Source organism: Hemicordylus capensis, chromosome 7 (genome assembly GCF_027244095.1).
Source record: "Hemicordylus capensis ecotype Gifberg chromosome 7, rHemCap1.1.pri, whole genome shotgun sequence".
NCBI lineage: Eukaryota > Metazoa > Chordata > Lepidosauria > Squamata > Cordylidae > Hemicordylus > Hemicordylus capensis.
The window spans coordinates 820,586-841,524 of NC_069663.1; the positions used below are offsets into that span (position 1 = coordinate 820,586).

The 20,939-nt window shown below is 52.2% G+C and overlaps 1 protein-coding gene across 1 annotated transcript; it reads left to right on the forward strand.

Moving 5' to 3' along the window:
- The first annotated feature begins 9,409 nt into the window (after positions 1-9,409).
- LOC128332709 (uncharacterized) lies at positions 9,410-19,255 on the forward strand. The gene is made up of 19 exons (XM_053267330.1): positions 9,410-9,576; positions 9,900-9,963; positions 11,021-11,106; positions 11,430-11,502; positions 12,462-12,547; positions 12,880-12,958; positions 13,364-13,455; positions 13,979-14,048; positions 14,349-14,518; positions 14,913-15,035; positions 15,154-15,274; positions 15,364-15,501; positions 15,843-16,016; positions 16,194-16,343; positions 16,568-16,687; positions 16,789-16,897; positions 17,215-17,277; positions 17,545-17,736; positions 18,031-19,255. Exons 1-18 carry the CDS (start codon positions 9,536-9,538, stop codon positions 17,727-17,729), a joined length of 1,944 nt encoding a protein of 647 aa, XP_053123305.1. The 5' UTR covers positions 9,410-9,535; the 3' UTR covers positions 17,730-17,736; positions 18,031-19,255.
- The last annotated feature ends 1,684 nt before the right edge of the window (positions 19,256-20,939 follow it).

The following is a 20,939-nucleotide window of genomic DNA, read 5'->3' on the forward strand; positions in this document are numbered from 1 at the left end:
AGCTGTACCTTTACAAGCCCATATATCCTGAAGGTTCAGGATGATCCAGTGTTTCAGGGGGGAATTGATGTCTTTTAGAAAACCAAAGTAACTCCATTTTACTTAGAAAACCTCAGTCTGACTTAAAGTAACCCCAGCCCAGCTCAGGGTCATCACGGCCTCTCATGATCAACGTCGTTATCTCTCTCCACTAAATTGTATCTGAGGAAACTTGGTTCTCACAGGATTCTCACTGTTCTTTGCCGACAATTAAGAAAACAGGATGTAACCAAATAAGGAGTAATCACCAGATGAACAATGAATCATTCGCATGCGTACTAGATACTTAGCCCACCATTTTATTGCCACGTATACTATGTCTAGGGTGTCAGCATCATTCAGATTGTTTGTATAAATGTAAGATGCACCTATAACCAATTTGTATTCAGTGCAGAGCCAAAGCCCACTGCTAATCTGCAATAAACGCCTCAAAAGAGATTCCCACTGTGTCTGTTTGATTGGATAAAAGGCGGACCCAGGGACGAACCGAATTCACATCACTGTTGTCCCCTTCCATGTGTGATCAGGGATGGACTTCAGTCTTTATCCTGCAGGGTTGCCAACCTTTTTGCTAGCCTGGCTTCTGTGCCTTGAAAAAGAGCTTGACAGTCCAAAATTAAGCAGATGAAGCTTTTGCTGCAATGAAAATGAAGAGATGGGGAAATCTTCATCGGTTTAATTTGAATATGCCAGGTTTCCTCTAAAAGCATAAGAGCAGGAGCAGGGAGAGAGTTGGCAAGCCTGCCTGCTGGTGCCTCGTGGCCAGCATTGGGCATGGGAGTTCCGCCATCCTTGTGTACATTCAAACATGGCGGTTGCTGGGGGGGGTGGGTCCAAGCCGGGAGTGTTTACCGGTCGCGACGGATCCTGATGGTGCTGGAGGTTCCGCTGCTGCCTTCAGTCTCTCTGGACTCGACCGTTGGCAGGAAGACTTTCTGGCCTCTCCTGCTGCTAATAGCAAATTTCTGTCCAATTTGGATCGTGAAGGGAGCGCAGAACATGGCCTCAGGCAAGGAGTCCAGAGTGAGTGTCCACCGCCCTGCCCCAAATAGTTTCAATGTTTTTTGGGCGGGGGAGACCCCCAGGGGTTGGATTTGGGTCCAGGTGGAGACATTTAGGAAGCGACACTGTCCTGGCCCCTCTGGGCTGACCTTGTAGGGCAGGAAGGGAGTGGCCCAGTGCAGCTTCACGGGGTCCTCATGGAGCAGCAGCCCTCCATGGATGGCTCAGAGCTCCATCAGCCCCCTCCCTCCTCCAGGACCTCATCCAGCGAGGAACGTGCAGAGTGGAGCCACCTGCACAGTGGAAGGGAAGGGGTTCCTGGCCTCTCTGAGCTCTCTGCAGTTCCCCCCTTCAGAGGGGCAGGATGGCCATATTAGGGCGGGAAGAAAACAACACTGGTCTTTCTTGGCTAAAAGAAATGAAATGTTGAGGTGGGGGGGGGTATGGAGGGAAGATAGAAATGGCAGGATCTGCCAAGTGGCATTTATGTGGAGGATGAGAATTGCCCCCTCTTGATGTAGCCTGGCTCCTCTGCTTTGAGCAAAAGCTTGAGCAGATTGAGCAGGTGAAGGCATTCCTAGCCTAAAGAAATGGGAAACTGCTTCACCAGCTTAAGATCTGCATGTCAGGCGTCTGCTGAAGTCACAGGAGCAGGACCAGGTAAAGAGTTGGCAACCCAGCCTACTGGTGCCTTGTGCCCACCACTTGGCCTGGGAGTTCCACCATCCTTGTGTACATTCAAACATGGCGGTTGCTGGAGGGGGGAGTCCCCAGCTGGGTGTGTTTACCGGTCGCAACGGATCCTGATGGGGCTGGAGGTTCCACTGTTGCCTTCAAACTCTCTGGACTCGACCGTTGAAAGGAAGACTTTCTGGCATCTCCTGCTGCTCACAAACAATTTCCGTCCAATTTTGGCCGTGAGGGAGTGCAGAAAATGGCCTCGGGCAAGGAGTCCAGAGTGAGTGTCCACCGCCCTGCCCCAAATAGGTTCAGTTTATGGGGGGGGGGGAGACCCAGAGGGGTTTGATTTGGGTCCAGGTGGAGACATTTAGGAAGCAACACTGTCCTGGCCCCTTTGAGCTGACCCATGTGGGCATGAATGAACTCGCCCAGCACACCTTCACAAGGTCTTCATGGAGCACCAGCCCCCCCATGGATGGCTCAGAGCTCCGCCAGCCCCCTCCCTCCTCCAGGACCTCTTCCAGCGAGAAAGCACAAAGTGGAGCCACCCGCACAGAACAGGAGAAAGAGTTCCTGGCCTCTCCGTGCTCCCTGCAGCTTCCCCCTTCAGATGGGCAGGATGGCCATATGAGGGACTTGAAGAAAATAACACTGGTCATTCTTGGTATTTGAGCATGACTGGAATGGATGGTGAAAAGAGCCCAAACTCGGGAGCACTTTCAGCATCCAGCAACACCCCTGCAGCGAGGCTCCCCCTCTCTCTTCCTCTTTGGATAGATGGTGATGACCTCCATTTTTTGGAAGGCTTCTTCCTCTGTTGCTTTGCATGGGATTATATGAGTTCTATTGTTTGTTAGCCATTACATTATTTTTAAATTAAAAGGAATTTAATGGAATGTGGTGGGGGGGAGGAAGGAGGATAGAAATGGCGAATTCTGCCAAGTGGGAGTTGCCGGTTCTGTAGAGGATGGGAATTGCCCCCTCTTGTTGAAGGGGGTGGGGGGAGACCCCCAGGGGTTGGATTTGGGTCAAGGTGGAGACATTTAGGAAGCGACACTGTCCTGGCCCCTTTGGGCTGACCCTGGTGGGCAGGAAGGGACTGGCCCAGCCCATCTTCACAGGGTCTTTATGGAGCAGCAGCCCCCCTTCGATGGGTCAGAGCTTTGTCAGCCCCCTCCCTCCTCCAGGACCTCATCCAGAGAGGAAGTGCAGAGTGGAGCCACCTGCACAGAGGAAGGGAAGGAGCTCCTGGCCTCTCCGAGATCCCTGCAGCTTCCCACTTCAGTGGGGCAGGATGGCCATATTAAAGGAGAGGAAAGATTGTGCTGTTGGTCATTGTCGATTCCTGGTGCCCACAGAGCCCTGTGGTTATCTTTGCTAGAATACAGGAGGGGTTGACCATTGCCATCTCCTGTGCAGTCTGAGATGAGGCCTTTCAGCACCTTCCTTGATTGCTGCTGCACGATATAGGAGTTTCCCATTGTTTGGGAAACACACCAGCAGGCATTCGAACCAACAGCCTCCTGCTCTCTAGGCAAGTTGCTTCCCTGCATCGCCATTAGGTGGCTTTAAAAAAATATTCGTCATTCTTGGGAGCTGGAAATGCCTGGATTGGATGCTCAAAAGCCTGTTTTAAAACAGTTACACTGGCTGCCATTTTTTTTCCGGGCAAAATACAAAGTTCTGGTTATTACCTTTAAAGCTCTGAACGGCTTGGGTTCAAGATATCTTAGAAAGCGCCTTCTTTTACATGATCCCCACCGCACGTTAAGGTCATCTGCGGAAGTCCGTCTCCGGTTACCACCGGTTCGTTTGGTGACGACTCAAAGGCGGGCCTTCTCTGTAGCTGCTCCTGGACTGTGGAATGCACTCCCAGCGGAAATTCGTAATCTTGATTCTTTACTGTCCTTCAAGAGAGCCTGGCCTTTCAGGGTTTTTAATCAGTTTTAATTGTTTTAATACCTGGTTTTCAGTGTTTTAATTGTTTTGATAGTTTAATTGTTTTTTAAGTAGTTTTAAATTGGTATTTATATTTGCATCTCTGTTTTAATTGTTTTTAATGTTTCCTGTTTTAATTGTAAACCGCCCTGAGCCATTTCGGAAGGGCGGTATATAAATGAAATAAATAAATAAATAAATAAATAAAAGGGGTCAGGCTCGGGAACATTTTAAGTCTCCAGCAACACCCCTGCAGAGAGGCGCTCTCCCTCCCTAGATCCCTCCCTCCCTCCCTCCCTCCCTCTTTGGATTGATGGTGATGATGACCTTGTTTTGAAAGGCTTCTTCCTCAGTAGCTTAGAATGAAATAATACAAGTTTTATTGCTTGTAAGCCTCTTTGATATTTTTAAACTAAAAGTAGGATATAAAAGAAATGAAATGTTGTGGAGGAGGATGGAGGGAAGATAGAAATGGCAAGATCTGTCAAGTGGCACTTATGTGGAGGATGGGAATTGCCCCCTCTTGATGAAGGGGGTGGGGATGGGGAGACCCCCAGGGGTTGGATTTGGGTCAAGGTGGAGACATTTAGGAAGTGAGACTGTCCTGGCCCCTCTGGGCTGACCTTGTAGTGCAGGAAGGGACTGGCCCAGATCATCTTCACGGGGTCTTCATGGAGTAGCAGCCCCCCATCGATGGGTCAGAGCCCCGTCAGCCCCCTCCCTCCTCCAGGACCTCATCCAGCGAGGAACTGCAGAGTGGAGCCACCTGCACAGAGGAAGGGAAGGGGTTCCTGGTCTCTCCGAGATCCTTGCAGCTTCCCCCTTCAGAGGGGCAGGATGGCCATATGAGGGAGTGAAGAAAACAACACTGGTCATTCTTCGGTAAAAGAAATGAAATGTTGAGGAGGGGGATGGAGGGAGGACCGAAAGGGCCATTTCTGCCCAGGGGGAGTCACAGGTTCTATGGAAGATGGGAATTGCCCCCTCTTGATGTGGCCTGGCTCCTCTGCTCTGAGCAAAAGCTTGACCAGCTTAGCCCAAAGAGATGGGAAATGCATCACCAGCTTGATATCTGCATGCCAGCCTTCTGCTGAAGTCACAGGAGCAGGATTAGTGAGAGAGTTGGCAACCCTGCTGGCTGGTGGTGCCCCATGCCAACCACGGGGCCCAGGGAGTTCAGCTAACTGAGCCAAGAGACCCCTTCAAAGTGGTCATCCTCTGATATTTAGCAGGGGGAGAGCAACCTGTCTCCCCTGCGGCTCACGCCAAATTTTGTCCATTTGGGGCCATGTGGGAGCGCTGAACATGGCCTCCGGCAGGGGGTTTAGAGGAAGGGTTCACCATCCTGCCCCAAAGAGGTCCAATGTGGGGGAAAGACCACCCAAGTTCTCAAAGCGGTTTGATGAGAAATCTAGGGTGGGAGTCCCCACTGGCTGCTTAGGAATGACCCCGGTGGGTGTGAGCTGGCCCAGCCCATCCTCACTCCTGCTCTCCTCTCTCCTTGACAGGACATGGGAGAAGGATGCCCCTCACTCCGCGGCGTGGGCAGCCTTGATGAGGCAACTCCTGTGGCTCCTCTCAGGTACGTCCTCCTGCTCCTCCTGGGTTATCTGGGCCCATTCTTGATTTATGGCACCTTGGATTTCAAGACCACTTAGGATCCTCTCAAGAAACATGGCCCCTGCCAGGGTTTCATTGTTGGAGATCCAGCTCCAGATGCCATCGGCCTTTGGCACCAGTAACCCTGATGACCACGACAGGTCTCTCTCTGACCAACACGTAGCCAGAAGTCAGATAGAGGTATTTTCCTCTCAGCATCTTCTTCTGAATAAAGCAGATTAGTTTAACCTTGTGTGAATCTCCCTGCTTATCATGGACAAGCTGTTGCCCCGGAGACCCTGTTGACTTCTGCTGTAATGGGAGTGAAATAGCTGCTGAATACTCTGCCATAGAAGTCATGACCCCCAACATTAATAAGCCCAACCCCCAAGAGGTCCCAGTTTGCAAGAGGCACCCAGTCTAAGTTCTTACTATTGGAATGTGGGGAAGACAGAAAGGAATGAGAGCAGGGGCAGGTAAAGGGAGTTCCAAAGGAGAAGAGCCGATCCGTCTGAGCTAGCTGGGTTCTGGGAGAGGATCCAGGGGTTCAGGCACAGGAGGCCAGGGAGGGTTCTCGTGCACATTTTGCTCCCTTGGGTTTTAAATGAGGATGGGTGGGGTGGGGGGATCGGTCCCCTAGTCTGCTCTCTGAGGACTGAAGGGCTGTGGGACTCCATGGGCTGGTGTGCATGGCCCACTATTTCTCAGGCCCTGGATTCCAGGTGAGCCCTGCAGCCACCCAGAGCGGGAGAAGGAGACTAGAGCCAGGGTGTGGCTGGCTGCTCCTTCAGGGCTGGATCTGCTGGTGCCTCCTTGAGTGGTTGCAGGGCAAAGGGAGCAACTGGGAGGGGAACAGTGGAAGCCCCTCTGGGGGGCAGAGGAGGGGGTCGTGGCAGCCCCTCGGAACAGGTGATGCTGAGTCAGACCATTGCTCTACTCTGACCAGTAGCCGCTCTCCAAACCCCAACCAAGGGAGCTGAGCTGTTTTAGAGGTTTTTAAATTAGGCAGTATAAAATATATATATAAATCCAATGAATGAATGAATCAGGAAAGAAAGGAAGGAAGGAAGGAAGGAAGGAAGGAAGGAAGGAAGGAAGGAAGGAAGGAAGGAAGGAAGGAAGGAAGGAAGGAAGGAAGCTAGCTCTTTATGTTGTGGAGAGCGGGGAGGGTATATAAATAAAATAAAATAAAATAAAATAAAATAAAATAAAATAAAAGAAAGAAAGTAACCTTTATGTTGCAAGGAGCTTGGAGGGTTCTTGCCTTCACCCCTGCCCACTACTGGAAACTGACTACTCTGGGTTCCTTTGAAACACTCACTCACTTGTGTCTTTTGTCCTTTTCCCATCTCAGTGACTTCCAGCCACAGGAGATATATGAAGAGTGCTCCGTAGCCAAAACGAGCAAATGGTCACTGGTAAGGGATGAAAACCCAGTCTGTACATGGCAGGGCTGGGAGGGGGTGGGAGAGACCCCATTTCGAGCTAGAATAGAGGGCGTGTGGTAGAGATCCTGTCTTAGCAAGTTGAAGGGATGCTTTGAGAACTTGTCTGGAAAATCCATATGCCTTGATATTTGCAGTGGTAGTAGCAGTGAATTGGGTGGGTGGGATGAGTGACAATCCGGGCTCAACTACAAGTGACTCAGGCAAAGGTTGGAGACCCTCGCTATGGAGGAAGCATCATGGGAACTTTTGGGATGGGAAGTGCTGAGAGGGAAGAGTGGTGTGTCTACCTATCTTCCAACCTGGCTCCTTCATTCCGCTCTCCTGCCCCAAATCACTCCCTCCCCCAGGGTTCTAGACTTTGATTTTGTTCTGGACTACCAAGCAGAAAACACATCCAGGAAGGGAGCAGTCTGGGGGGGAACTAGAGTGGGAAAGTCTTCTTTGGGGTAGATGGTGCACTCTTTCCCCCCTGCCACTTCTTGGCTCCACATGGCCCCGTTTCTGGTGCCATTGAAAAGGGCCTCAAAACACGGGTCTGCAGCATCAAGTGGCCAAGAGCTCTGCCCAGCAAAGAGAAGAACTTAGCTAGGCTTTCCTTAATTAAGGGCACCATTAAAGAAACCACAGTGTCCCATGTAGCAGGAGGCCTGACTCTTCTTCGGGATCCTGCCACTCCAAATGTTGTGTAATACCCATGATCTCTCCCGACTGCCCAGGAATGGGCAGAAAGCTGGTTTCTGAGGTTCAGTAGATTCTTGGGTTTGGTTCCTCTCTGAGCCCAGTTACACGTTGGTAGACATGGTTTTGAGGTGCTAAGGAGCCACCTCCAGTTACACGTTGGTAGACACGGTTTTGAGGTGCTAAGGAGCCACCTCCTGCTTTAAGCTCCTCTGTTAAGAAGGACCTCTTGAAGGAGGGTTGATGTTTGGACCCCAGATGCCCTGCAAAGGTCAAGTGGGCCCCAGAGCACCCATTCCTCTCTCCATTCTCATCCACAGAAGTCATTCTCGGACGGCTCCAGGATTCAGACCGTCAACACTGGGAACGAGATCCTGGAAGACGCCCATGCCATCAGTTCCCCCAGGAGGTAGAGTTTCTTCTTGAACTTTTGTGTAGGGAAGGTTTTCTGTCCCCCTGCCAGCCTGCATCTGGGATGGATCCGGTGCCGCTGACTGGCAAGAGTTGCAGGGCAGACAGTCAAAAACGACGTCTTCATACATTGTGTAGAAGCAGGGGCGTAACTAGGTTGGAGTGGGCCCTGAGACAAGATTCTTAAATGGGCCCCCCCGCCGAGAAATTTTTAATAATAATAATAATAATAATAATAATAATAATAATAATAATAATAATAATTCCGCCCTTCCAAAAATGCCTCGGGGCGGTTTACAAAGAGAAAAAGGTGCCTCTTTGCCCCGTAAGCAGGGGGCTTTTATTCTCACATTTCTGTCCTCATTCAAAACATACAAAAAACAGATGTACAAAATTGAGCAAATGAGAAGAGAAGAATTATATGGGAGTAAAACCTTTTTTAAATGGAGTCAGGAAGTGCATCTTTGGAGGCTCAAATGGATACCTTTCAGGCACAACTATTTCCAAGTCAAAAAATCCTTTTTCATGTGGTGTATTTACAAAACCAAGGATTTGAGCTTGAAGTTCATCTAAGCGACTTCCAGTCTGCCAGCAAGTAATATCCGGTGGTGGCTCTGTGGACAGCAGATGCAGCTCCCTTTTCAATCATGAAGCTCTCTACATTGTGCTCCGTTTTCGAAGTAGAGCTCTAAGAACGGAGCCAAATGCGCTCAGGGGCGTAGCAAGGTTGGAGTGGGCCCTGAGAAGAGATTTTAAAATGCCCCCCCCCCAAAGTCCAGGGCTTCCACACACCCCAGGCTTGCAAGGATTTAAGTCTGATATTTCAAAATATGTATGCTGCCAAGAAATACATTTCACTGAATACACACACACTTCACAATATATAGTGATATACATTGAATACTATATCTTTGTGCTACTTTTAATGCCTAGAACACACTAGAAACACTAATTATTAAGATGGGCCCCTTGCTGCAGATTAGCAAAGGAGACTTTCAACCATGCAGGGTGAGCCTATGTTTGTTTTCTCAGAATTCTGAACAAATTCAGTCAAGTTTGATTCCAGGAGGTTTTTCACAAGAGGCTTTGAAAGCCCTTTAACACACATTTCCTCTGGAATGGAGGTGCTGCATTCACATGTTGGCCAGATTGACCCTAAGGGGGAAAAATATAAAAGCACAACACATGCGTCACAGTTCTCACTCATGTCTGTTCTCACTCAGACCTGGGTTGCAAAACAACTTGAACAGAAGTGTATTTATGAATGAATGAATGAATGAATGAATGAATACATAAATAAATTTGTTCCAGAAGTTTTTGTAATTTCCTGCCATGAAACAAGCCACTTCTAGGACTTTTTAGAGGTTTTTTTAAGATAGTAAATTTTCCAATCAGTCTTCCATGAAATATTCAGAGACTTCTCAGTCTCCCCACCCCCCATCCAAGCCCTATGGCAAGCAGATCCCTACCTGGATATAGGGGGCGGGGGGCGGGGTGTGACCACCAAAAGGAATCCACATTCTACCTGGCCACGGCTGAGCTGTCTGGCCTGGGAAGAAGAGGGTCTGCTGCAGAGAACTGGAGTGGCCACTCTGACTGCCAGCCTTCTTCCTGGGGCTGGCCAGCCTACTCGAATTCAGGCTTCACGGAGGCCTACACGGAGGCCTCCCTGGAAGCCCCGCCCAGCCGCCGATCAGCTGAGAGGCGCCCGGGAGAAAAGCAGCTTGCCTGCTGCTTGGATGGCCGACCAGGAGGACCAGCAGGAGGGAGGGCAAACAGGGCAAGTGCCTGAAGGGTCTTGGGGCTGGGCAGGGGGCAATGGGGAGTCATGGGAGGTGTCTCTGGGGGGCCCCTCAAGGCAGTGGGGCCCCGAGGCGACGGCCTCCCCCGGCCTCATGGTAGTTACGCCCCTGCGTAGAAGCATTCACTCTTCCAAGATGTGGTGGTGATGTCCGCTAGCTTGAAGGGCACAGAGGATAGCTTCCTGGAGGCCTGCCGGATGGCTGTCCCCTATTGGAAGCAGAGTGCTGGGCCAGATGCATCTTTGGTCTGATCCAGCAAGGCTCTTCCGAGGTACTCAGGCCATTGTATTTCTTCCTGCAGTGTCTTCACGGTTGAGGAGGATGGATGGTTTCTCCAGACCGTGGACACCGAATGGTCTTGTGAGGTAAGGAAACGATTCCAGTCGCTTTTGTGGATGGGCTGGTGGAGGGGTGAGGGGAGATTGCATCTCCACCGTCAGGAGACAGAGCGGGGTCAGATCCTGAAAGGGGAGGAAATCCAGCTGCTGCATGTTGGCCAGAGGATTACAGTGGGAACGTCGTGGCTAGGGAAGGATTCTGCAACCCTCTGCCTCTCCTTCCAATGGCCACCTTTCTGGGTTGGTGTGCTTTGGATTGGAGGCATCAAACGGCTCCCAAGACCCTGAGACGGGTCAGGAGAGGAGAGGGTCTTCCTGGCAGAGATCCTCCAGGTCTCTTGACTGAAGAGGCATTTCTGGAGAGACAATCCTGGTCCCCTCAGGGAAAAACAGCCCACAGCAGGAGGGATGGCCCTCACTCCGGACTCAGGGGCCCACCTTGTCTCTCCCCTTGGAAAGGCTGAGCTAACCCTGTTTCTTGGGGAGAGGAGAGAAGAGGACATGAAGGGGTGGGATCAAGAAGACTCTCTGGGCCAAACTATTGATGCCAGTGGGTCCCGTTCCTCTTGGTTTCCATTCCCCATGAAAGGAATGCAGAAGAAATGACAAGAAATGACAACAAGCAGTTAGCATTCCATTCTGGAGCTCCCATGCAGTGATGTTTCTGTTAATGGCTGGTTTTGGGAAGGGAAAGAAAGAGATTTCACAGACCTACCTGTCATGCTGTCTTTGGACTAGAGCTGCAGAGTGCAGCCAGCTGATTCTGATGGCCCTTTTGAAAGATGGTGGCCAGTTTGCTGACCACAGTAGATCATATCACAATGGAGGTTCATGGTTGGACATAGGATGAAACCAAATGGCCACAAGCATGTGGTGGCTGTGCCCTGGCACTCCCACCACAGTTAGAATTAGAACACATGGTTTCTTTTTAACAAGGTATTTTGTCTTTAAAAAAAAATCAAAATAATTTAAAGAAATAAAAATGAACTCAAAGAAAATGTCAGGGGGAAAACTCCCTACGAATCCTAGGCCCTAGGAAGATCAGAGTGAGTACACTCATTGGAAACCTTTGTCTCATATGCAGAGTCCTGACATCCAAGAGGCCAAGATCCCAGAAGACAACACTAGGGATCAGGAGCTGGACGTGGAGAGCTTTGTCAGTTCCCCGAGGTACTCTTTTCTCACCTGGAGGGGCAGCTCCATCGCTCATGGAAGTAGAGGACCTTCCTTAGGAGCCCATGCAATTTTTTGGGGGGTGGAGTTGGTTAGTTTAGCAAGAAGCCAAGGGTGGAGAGAAGCTCCGAGCAGCATGGAGGGTTGTTTCCATGGAGGCAGGTGTCTCCATGCCCAGCCCGTGGGCTTCCTGCAGGCATCTGGCTGTCCACTCCTGGAAACAGGGTGTTGGGCTGCATGCCTCATTCATCTCATCAAGCAGAGCTCTTTCTAAGCACTCGTGTTCTGATCTCATGTGTCTTCTTTCTTTCTTTTCTTAGCGTCCAGAGGCCAAGCACCGTGTTGAGGAGGCTGCAAAACACCGCCGCTGACCAAGAGCCATCCCTTGGAGAGGTCAGGAAGCCTCAACATCCAGTCCCTCCCTCGGAAGAACTGTGGGTTGGGCGTGTGGGTCCCCCGTGTTGCCCAGGAGTAGAGAGCATGTGGAATGGCCCCAGTTTTGATGCTGCCGGGTGGGCGGCCATCTTCTGACAGTTGTTTGCTTAAAGCTATGGTAAAGGGACAGCCATGCCCTTAACAACACTGCATCACAATGGTGGCACGGTGGGGGTGATAGGATTAAAGAAGATGGCCGCAAGGAGATGGTGGCTATGGCCTTGACTTCTGGTCGAGATCTCACAGTTAAAGATGGAGCATCCTGTTGCTTTAATGGCAAGCATTGAAAAACAGTGACAAATCAATGAAGAATGAATAAAAATACAAAACAATAAGCAAACTCAACCAAACCAATGAGAAATGAACTAAATGAAAAAGGGGAAAGAAATGGGAAAGAAAGAGGAAAGGAGACCCAGTTTTGGCATGTTTTTGCACGTGCCTTTAGTGTCCTCACTAAGGAGCCGACTGAAAGCATGAAGTGGACTGGAAGTGGTCTTTTCCAGTCACCAGAGCCATCAGGGCCCCAGCTGAGTGAGGGAGCGCAGCATGTCTTGGAGTGGGGGGAGTTGATGCCTTTCCCCTCTGCCATTTGCATGCGTGCGCGAAGGCCTGAAATCAGCCCGACCGACCTCATTGCGAGGAAGGCGGGCACGAGAGAGGAGCTCTTTTGCCATCTCTCCCACCCGCCTCCAGCCAGCATGCCTGGGCTCCAAAGTGGTTTTTAAGAAAGTTGAAAATCAGGAAAGCGGGAAGAATTGTGTCCAGAACGGGACGATCCCCTTCCGGCCCACTTCCTGCATTCAGCTCACCCGGTGATGACCGCTGGAAGGTGCCAGGCTGGCCTTTTCCCTGCTGAAGCCTAGGAAGATCAATGTGAGGGCCAGAGCAACCATTTCTCCCCCTTCTCTCCTTCACAGAGATCTTCCTACCCGGGGGCCGAGACTCCACATGCCAGCATGGAGGAAGAGGGGTCGGAAGAGGACTATGCCACCAGTTCCCCCAGGTACCTTTCTCAGCTGAAGGGCCGCTCCAGGGATCATAGAGGCGGATCACCTTCCCTGGGAACCTTGGTTGATTAGACATGTTCATGGAGGAGAATCCAGTTGAAGATTATAACCCATGACAGCCAAGGAACCTCCGAATATCGAGATCTCTCTCTCTCTCTCTGAATAAACACACTTTAATGCCACATGTAACCAGGTCTCAAGTGGTTCACAAACAACTAAATAGGCATCTGGCTGTCCACTGTTGGGTTCTGGGCTACACGTGTCTTTCACTTGATCCACAGGGCATGCATTGCTGTTCTTATGCCATGTCTCTCCTTTCTCCTCTCAGAGTCCCGAAGCCAAAGAAGTGGCTCATCAAGAAGATGATGAAGAACACCTACACGGTGGAAGACTCGTCCTCCGCGGAGGTCAGAACTGATCCATTTCATCATCCATTTTTTCATGTGAACGGGCTCTAGGTTGTGTGTTTGTGTGTGTGTTGTGTGTGTGTGTGTGTGTGTGTGTGTGTGTGTGCCCTGTTCCCCAGCAGGAGACAGAACATGGAATGGTTCTAGTTCTAGATGCTGCAGGATGGGAGGGATTGTGATTGTTGGGATGGTAGGAAATGCAGCTGAGGCATTGGAAAGGGGGCAAAAATGTGGTGAAAGGCTCTTCTGGGCTGAGATGCCAAATGCCTTTTCTACCAAGAGGCAGGTCTTATTTTAGAGCCGGATGTCTTCCCAACCGTCCCTTGGGCTTGGTTCCTCTCAGAAGCCTCGCAAGGTCAATGCAAGCCCTGGAACACTCCCGTTTCTCTTCTCTCTCCTCCCCAGTGCTCCTCGATGGATGAGGATGACACGATGCATGACATCAGCAGCATCGAGGACGAGGTGTGGGACTCTCCGCTGACCCCCAGTTCGGCCAGGTAGGTACCCTCGTCTCAGCTGAGGAGCCAGTAGGGAGCTGGGGGGCTTTTAGCGTAGCCAGCAGAAGGCTGCAGGGGACAGGGGCAGATCCCCCATGTCTGAGCCCCATAGAGGGATGTTTCCTCCTACCTGCTCCCTGAGAAATCTGGAGGGGGAGTTCACCCAAGAAGGCCTATTGGCAGCCGGTGCAAGAGAGACACCAGCAAGTCTATTGCTCGCTGTTAGCAGAGGGAGCTCTGAGACCCCCATGCTGTTGGCATGAGCGGGTGTTGGGGAGAAGGAGCAGGGGAGGGCTCCTGTCTCGATGCCCCCTTTGAACACTTCCCAGGGCTTCTCAGTGGGGAATGAAAGGCTGGACTTGGGAGATCTCTGGCCTGATGAAGTTCCCCTGCCAGCCACCTCCCAAGGGAGGCGAGATCCTTGCTTAGCATCTCTTTGGGTGCCCGTGTTCTTCTTCAGCTGGCTGCCATCTCCAACAGGACAGTTCTTTGAGAAGCTTTTCTCTCTCCTCTCCTCTCTCAGGAACATCGGCAAAGAGGAAAGAAGAGGACAGCTGGCCCCAGATTGGTTCTCCTCGGTCCATCTGGGAGAGGTAAGGGGTGCAAACCAAGGGTGACTTGACTCCACCCCTCTGCCCCTCCTTTCCTGCACTACACAGGATGGCGGCTTGGATGGCAGTCACTGTTCACACGGGAGGTGGGGACTTCCCTTTTCCCCTTGTGGATGTCTTTCCCTTGCAGTTGACCTCATGCACCCTGAGCCAGAGGCAGCACCCTTCAGGCCCAGATGTGGGTGCAGACACCCCTGGCACTGGCCTGGCCCTGGGGATTCTCCTGACCCATAACCGTCCCTCGGACTGTGTGCTGAGGCCTGACCCTCCTCTTCTTCACAGGGGAGAGCAACAAAGAAGATTGGGGACGTCATCTGGAGCGTGGAGTATGCCAGTGAGGTGGAGGAAAGGTTCCCCGAACTCCTGGTGGGCCTGGTCAACAAGATCCTCACCGGCCTGCAGAACACCACCGAGGGAGTCGGGAACCGAGACAGCCATTACCTGCCTCCTGAGTAAGTCATGGCGGTGGGGAAAGCGGGGCCAGCAAGTCCTCCTTCCAGCACTCTGGGAGGACAGGCTAGGGTCATTTCTCCCATGTCCCACTCTGATGGGTGAGCAGCATTTCTGGCCTGTTGGGGTGACTCTGGCACGGAGGTCCCCTGCCTCAGCTACACAGAGGAGAGCCCAGAATTTGCAGCCCTCTTGGCTCTGCGGAGAGCCTTAAAATGCATCTGCAGTGTTAAAAAGCCAGCTGTGGATAAAGTCACTTCACCTCTGTGGTCTCCCTCCCATGGTCCAACTCAGTCCCTCCACCCTTGATACTACGCCACACCGCAAGGAGTCCCTCCCTTGTCCACTGCCTCCACCCTTGACATGGTGGTGACAGCAACCTTCTCTTCTCTGCAGGGAGACCGCGCAGATTGTCCGAACCCTGCTGGAGAGGGTGGCACAGGTGACCCCAGAGAAGACCTGCTGGGAATCCCTGTGCTCTCCGCAGAGCTGCCTCCAGGGTGTGGCCCTCTTGGTGAGGTAAGTAGGAGTGAATAGGAGATTCCTCAGGAGGCCTGGGGGCTGGGGTGGTTTGGGTCAGGTCTGCTCTTTCTGGGCCTCCCGCCCAGGACTCAGCAGGGGCCTTTGTGTGTTGCAGGGCTCTCCTCCAGACACCATCCTCCACAGTGGCCAGGCTGAAGGCATACCTGGCTTCCCTCTTCAGCCTCGATAAAGATCCAGAAGAGCATTCCCTCGCAGAGGTGGCCTTCTTTGTGGAGGTGAGAAGCATTTTCCTCAGGTGGGCTTCCCTGAGAGGAGGGTTTGGCCCCAGGGGCTGATGGGTCTTCTGCTCCTTTCCCTCTTTTAGCTGCTCCTGAAAGACCAAGACTTTGCTGCCTTAGAGAAGACCTGGATGCTCCTGGTAGCGTGGCTAGTCCACCCCAGCCAGAACATCCGCTACCTGAGCGAAAGGGGTCTTCTCCACATTTATGGAAAGCTAAAGGCGGTGAGTGACATCCCTGGGCATGGAGCATCCCTAGACATGGAGACTCCTCTCTTTGGGGAGCCCTTCCTGAGGCTGGTGCTCCTAGGCATCCCCAGGTGTGACAGGAAGATTTTTCCAGTTGGGAGGATTCAGCCTGTGGAACCCTTGCCACAGGATGAAGGAGAAATCCTTAAGGGAATGTATCTCTCAGTGGGAGCCCTGATTCCCCACGTGCTCCAATACCGCCTTCTCACCCCTCTTGGATGGAAGCCAAGCGGCATCAAACATGGACAGCTATGTGGTCCATTTAGCAGGGGGTAGACTAGCATGTGTTCTCAAGGATCCACCTTTTCCCTCCCTAGGTGAAGAAACCCCAGGATTTTAGTGCCGGGATCCTGGGAGGGCTCAGGACCTCCAGTCTGGAAGCCACTTTGGGGGTCCTGGCCTTCATGGAGCGGCTGAGGCACTGTCCATCAGAACACCAGGCCACGGTGAATGCTGTCCTGGCTGCCCTGTGCCGCCCTCTCTTCCACCACGTGAGTACTTACATGCCAGCCCTCCGCCCCGGCTCTATGAGGGCCGGCCAACCTGCAGGTTCTGAACGGGTTGGAGAAGGGAAACCAGAAACCCCCTAGAGACCCATGCAAGCTCTTCTGCATGGTGATGGAGGTGAGGAATTCCTCCCTAATAACAAGCCCTGTTCTTCTTTGTAGGAGGAGGCTAAGATCCGAAGGGCAGCCATGAGGACCCACCTGGATCTCCTGCAGCACCGCCACCACCATCATGAGGGTACAGAGGAGAACATCACGACCCTCATCGCGGTGCTGATGCATGTGGAGGATGAGGACCTGGAGGTAGCACAGGTGAGAGCCCACTTCTTCCTGCCACCCCTACGAAGGTGTTTAGGCTTCCCCAAGTCCAGCCACCCAGTGGCAGGCCCCAGAGTTAGCCTCACGGGATGGTGAATTCACGAGCTGTCCCACTGTGGTTTGGCCTATCCAGGCCCTACTCCTTGAAGCCCCCTAAGAGGTTTCTTGGAATCCCTTGGGAGGATTTTTCACTCCCATTCCGGTCTTTCTTTTGGCAGGCTGCGAAGGACAATCTGAGCCTCCTGGCGGAAGCCCTCCTATGGCACCTGGAGGGCAAGTTGCTGGCGCGGGACTCTTACAGCCTGCAGGAGCTGCTCCACAAGATCGCCAAGCGTCTGGTAAGGGCAGCCCCTCCCTGTCCATCCCTCGGCTCAAATGGCTCAAGGACCTTTGGGCGATGCTTTGCTCACTCAGGATTTGTCTTTGCTCTTGATCCCAGATTCGGCAGCTCGGCACAGAGGACGCCGTGGAGATGGAGGCCACCAAGATCCTGGGCTTCATCCGCAGCGAGCAGCCTTCAGTGAGGAGAACGGCTGCCCTGCTGATCGGTAAGCGAAACAAGACTTTTGGGTCTCCCTTAGTGCGTCGTCTTGGTGGGCAAAGGTTCATTCTCTTGGAAGGCACTGCCAGAAGGGTGTGGAGGGGCAGGAGCTGTTCCCTCCCCAGGAGGACTGGCCCAGTGAGCGTTAGCGAGGTCTCTTGGCTTAATTTCCTCCCAAGGTGACATAAGAGTCCCTGGAGGAATGGCTCAAATTGTCAGTCCCAGACGGAGCAGAGAGGGGAGGACTTCCTCTCCTGAATGATCGGGTTTCCATGCACAGTGTCCTGAACTGTGGTCCCATTTCTTTCCACCCTTGTTTTTTAGGTCACCTGGTCCACAAAAAGGGCAGCATCCTCACTGAAGGGAACATAGAGACCTTCCATGCTGGTAAGTGCCGGTTTCTGGGTGGGAAGGGGAAGTTTCTGTGAGGGGAGAGGCCTAGATTTAGGGACCACAGAGCTGGAATGGGCCACCTGTCCCCTCAAATGGAAGGTCCCGCTTGCATCCTCAGGGATGCTCAGCAGTAGGGTTTCCCAGAGTGCAGGGGAGAAAGAGTCAGGACTTGCGCCCTCTTGGTGTGGAAATGGTGGGGCTTGGCCAAGGGTGGGGTGATCTCTTCATGCCATTTCTGAACCTTCTCCTTCATCCCTCCAGCGCTGGAGAGCTTGCTTGGCGACCATGACCCCGAGGTCGGGAGAGTTGCCTGCAAGACAGAGAAGATCGTGAAGAAGGCCTTTTCCCTCCACTCCCGGCACGGGCTGCGGGCTGCCGTTCGGCGCTTGTGGGCGGGCTGTAAGAAGAAGAGACACCCGCCAGAGTACGGTGATCTCTCCACCTGACCGACTGGTGAGTAGACCAAGGCAGGGCTTCACTTGAAGGGGCCCCGATGGTTAGGGAGGGGGCTGGGGCTGCAGGAAGGGTGGGCAGGAATCTGGGCAACCCTCCCTCGTGTTGGAATGCCAGCTTCGGCCCTTGTGGCTGGTTGTACCAGTAGCCAAAGGGAAAGAGGAAATCTCTCTTTTCCCTCTGGGAAATGAGGACACGGATATTCTGCCAGGAGTCCCTGGTGCTTGGTGGTGTCATGGGGGAGAGTGTGAGAAGACCCCCCATCTCTGAACCAATGTCCTCCTCTCTTTCTAGGAACAACAGCCCCGTGCTCTCCCCTTGAAGCTCAGCAGCTGAAGGGAGGTTCAGGAAAGACCGTGCAGCGCAGGGGCCTCCCAGAAGACCTCCTCCAACCGCGTGGACACAAGATCTGTCCACAAGAAGACATCCAGCAGGGAAGTGCAGTTCTGTCTGAGGAGTGAGGGGGGAGCAGGCTCCACTCCCCTGGCACAAGGAAGCCCCGCCTCTGGGGTGCAGAAGCCCCTCCCCTTGCTTCTGCTGGCAGGCTGTGGGAGAAGGCTACAGGACCACCCTGCCCCCAAGTGGCCCTTTGGAACCATTCTTGGGCTTCCCTTGGGTCCGGGGAGGCTGTGTGGCCCCAGCAGGAGGGCAAGGTCACCGCCTCCCTCCATTCCCACCAGCTGGCTAAGGAGCGCCCCCTCCTCCTTCCACCTTTCTCCCCTTCCCCAGCGGCCTGGCTTCCCCTGGCAGGGGAAGCCCCATCCAGGCATCCGCCCCCTCCCCTGCCGAGGGTGTGCTCCTCCCCCCCCTCCACTCCCGCAGCCACGCCTCACTCCCCCCTCCGCTCCCTCCTCCTTCCTCCCAAACCGGTGCAGCAGCAGAGGAGCCTGGGAGACTCTGGGGCCCCCCTGCAGCCCCAGTAGCGCCCCCTGGAGCTGCCCGGTGGCAGGCCAGAGAATCCTCCTCTCCCTCCTGCTCCATGCTGTGGCTGCACAGTGGGGAGCCCGAATTCTCTGGCTTGCCCCCCCATCAACCCCCACCCCACTGCCCGATCCCCGCTTGCTGGGTTGCCGGAGTGGAAAGGGAGGAGGAGCAGGGCAACCCCACTGACGCTGCTTTGTGCTTCTTGCAGGCATGTGCTGCTGCTGGGAGGCTGGAGGAGTCGATCCGCCCCAGAAGAGGAGACCAAGTGAACGTGCCTGCAAGGAGCGGGGGTGGGGTGGGGTTGGGGGCTGGCTGGGACTCCCCCCAATTTTGTTTGCCCTGCCATTCCCTTCTTCCGTGTGACCCTGGGCTTCCTCCCTTCCCTCCCTCCCTCCCAGGGACAGAATGGGCTTTGCTGGTCGCCCTGTTGGGGGCCGAGTAGGAATTTTTGGCTTTCCAACAGATTGGCCAAGATGGAAAGTTTTTTTGCCTACTCCATTCTGTCCTGTTTTGTTTCCTTTAGTTAGAAAGTTAAGTGACGACTTGTAACCTATTTAAGTATATTAATAAAGTTGCCCCTTTTGTTCAAAACATACCGTCGTGTCTGAGTTCCTCTTTTCTTCTCGTCTCCCTTGGAGCGTTTGTGCCCACAGACTCCCAAGCTCACCTCTTGGCTGAGGGAGACGCTGCTACACTGCTACAGGTCCATGCAAATGCCTCTTGCTTGGAAGCACTCACTCAGACAATTGGCTTGGATCACTCCAGAGGAGCCCACTTGAGGTTTGCCGCCAATGAGGTTTGCTGAGCACAGGATCCTGGGAGCAAGCTGCACCTTTCAATCGAGTGCCCGGAAAGCACAGCCTTGGCAAGGCCTGGCAAGCTTACAAACCATCACTGACTGCCTCCAATACAGTCAAATATGACATGTGATTCCATTCCAGTGATTAAAAAGTCCTGCCAAGTATGAAATGCCATTTGTGCAGGAACAAGGCCTTGACCTCCTCTTGTGCTCTTCACATTTCTGTTTTGAATGCGTATTTGCTTCCTTCCTGTGCTCTGTAATAAGAAGCTGGCAGGGATCAAGAGTTCACAGCTCCCCTTTGACAGTTTGGTCTGGTTGGGGAAAGAGTCCTGCTGTTTGGTTTTTGGAGGGAGGAGAGGGTTGGATTGGATTGGTTTGGTGTTTTTTTTTTAATGGAGGGAGCTCGCATTAATTTTGATTGGTTGGTTTGGTTTTTTCCCCAAATTCAATTTTTATTATTTTTAACAATATTAATATGTCATTGATTACGAATAGACAAAAGTGGACTTCCTGCACACATCTCTTCGTGAATCATCAGCTATAAAGTTCACCCTTGCTATAATAATAGTTCAAAACATAAATTTAAATCCTTACAAACACTGCTAATCTATCCAACCTGCAGGTTTTTTTACTAAATTTCGAACCCTGCTGTAAAGTCCATAGTAGGAAAATAGTTCTTTAGATACAACAAGAATGGTTTCCAATCTTCTTTGAAGCATTCCAAATTTTGGTCTCTTATTAGTGTTGTAAGTTTTGCCATCTCCGCATATTCCAAAAATTTTATCAGCCAATCTTCTTTTGAAGGCACTTCATTACTCTTCCATTTCTGTGCCTATATAATTCTAGCCGCCGCCGAAGGGTACATAAAAAGCGTTGAATTACTTGTAGAAATTGCACCTTCTATTATTCCCAGCAGGAAGGATTCTGGCCTCTTAGGAAATGTCATTTTAAATATTTTCTTTAACTCATTATATATCATCTCCCAATATGCTTTAGCCTTCCCACAGCTCCACCACATAGGAAAAAAAGTGCCTTCAGACTGTCCACACTTCCAACATTTGTTTGATACATTTTTATACATTAATGCCAATTTTTGGGGTGTCAGATACCATCTATACATCATTTTGTAATAATTTTCTTTTAAAGCATAACATGCAGTCAATTTTAAATCGGTTAGTTTCGGAAAATTGGAGGGGGGGAAGAGAATAAAAGGAGGCTCGCCTGCAGCAGAAAGTTAGTGAAAGCTGCAGGAAGAGTTTAAAGTTGGCGCTAAAGCTGGAATTAGAGCTGACTAGGAGTAAGACCCTGAGGCTATTCACATGATAGTCCTGGGATGCGGAGGGCGGGCAGTGGGGTAGGCAGAGTCCAACTCATCTTCCCCCCAGATGATTCTTGTGCTTTTCTTCGGGTATACTACCATGCGCTCACATGATCCTCACTGCTCCCAGCAGTGTGGATCTTTGGAGGCTGGGATGAC

Excerpts from the sequence above, each read along its gene's own strand:
- LOC128332709 (XM_053267330.1), top strand. The coding sequence starts at position 9,536 with ATGGCCGACCAGGAGGACCAGCAGGAGGGAGGGCAAACAGG. Across the intron at positions 12,548-12,879 it reads TATGCCACCAGTTCCCCCAG|AGTCCCGAAGCCAAAGAAGT; the intron begins GTACCTTTCTCA and ends TTCTCCTCTCAG. Across the intron at positions 13,456-13,978 it reads CTGACCCCCAGTTCGGCCAG|GAACATCGGCAAAGAGGAAA; the intron begins GTAGGTACCCTC and ends CTCCTCTCTCAG.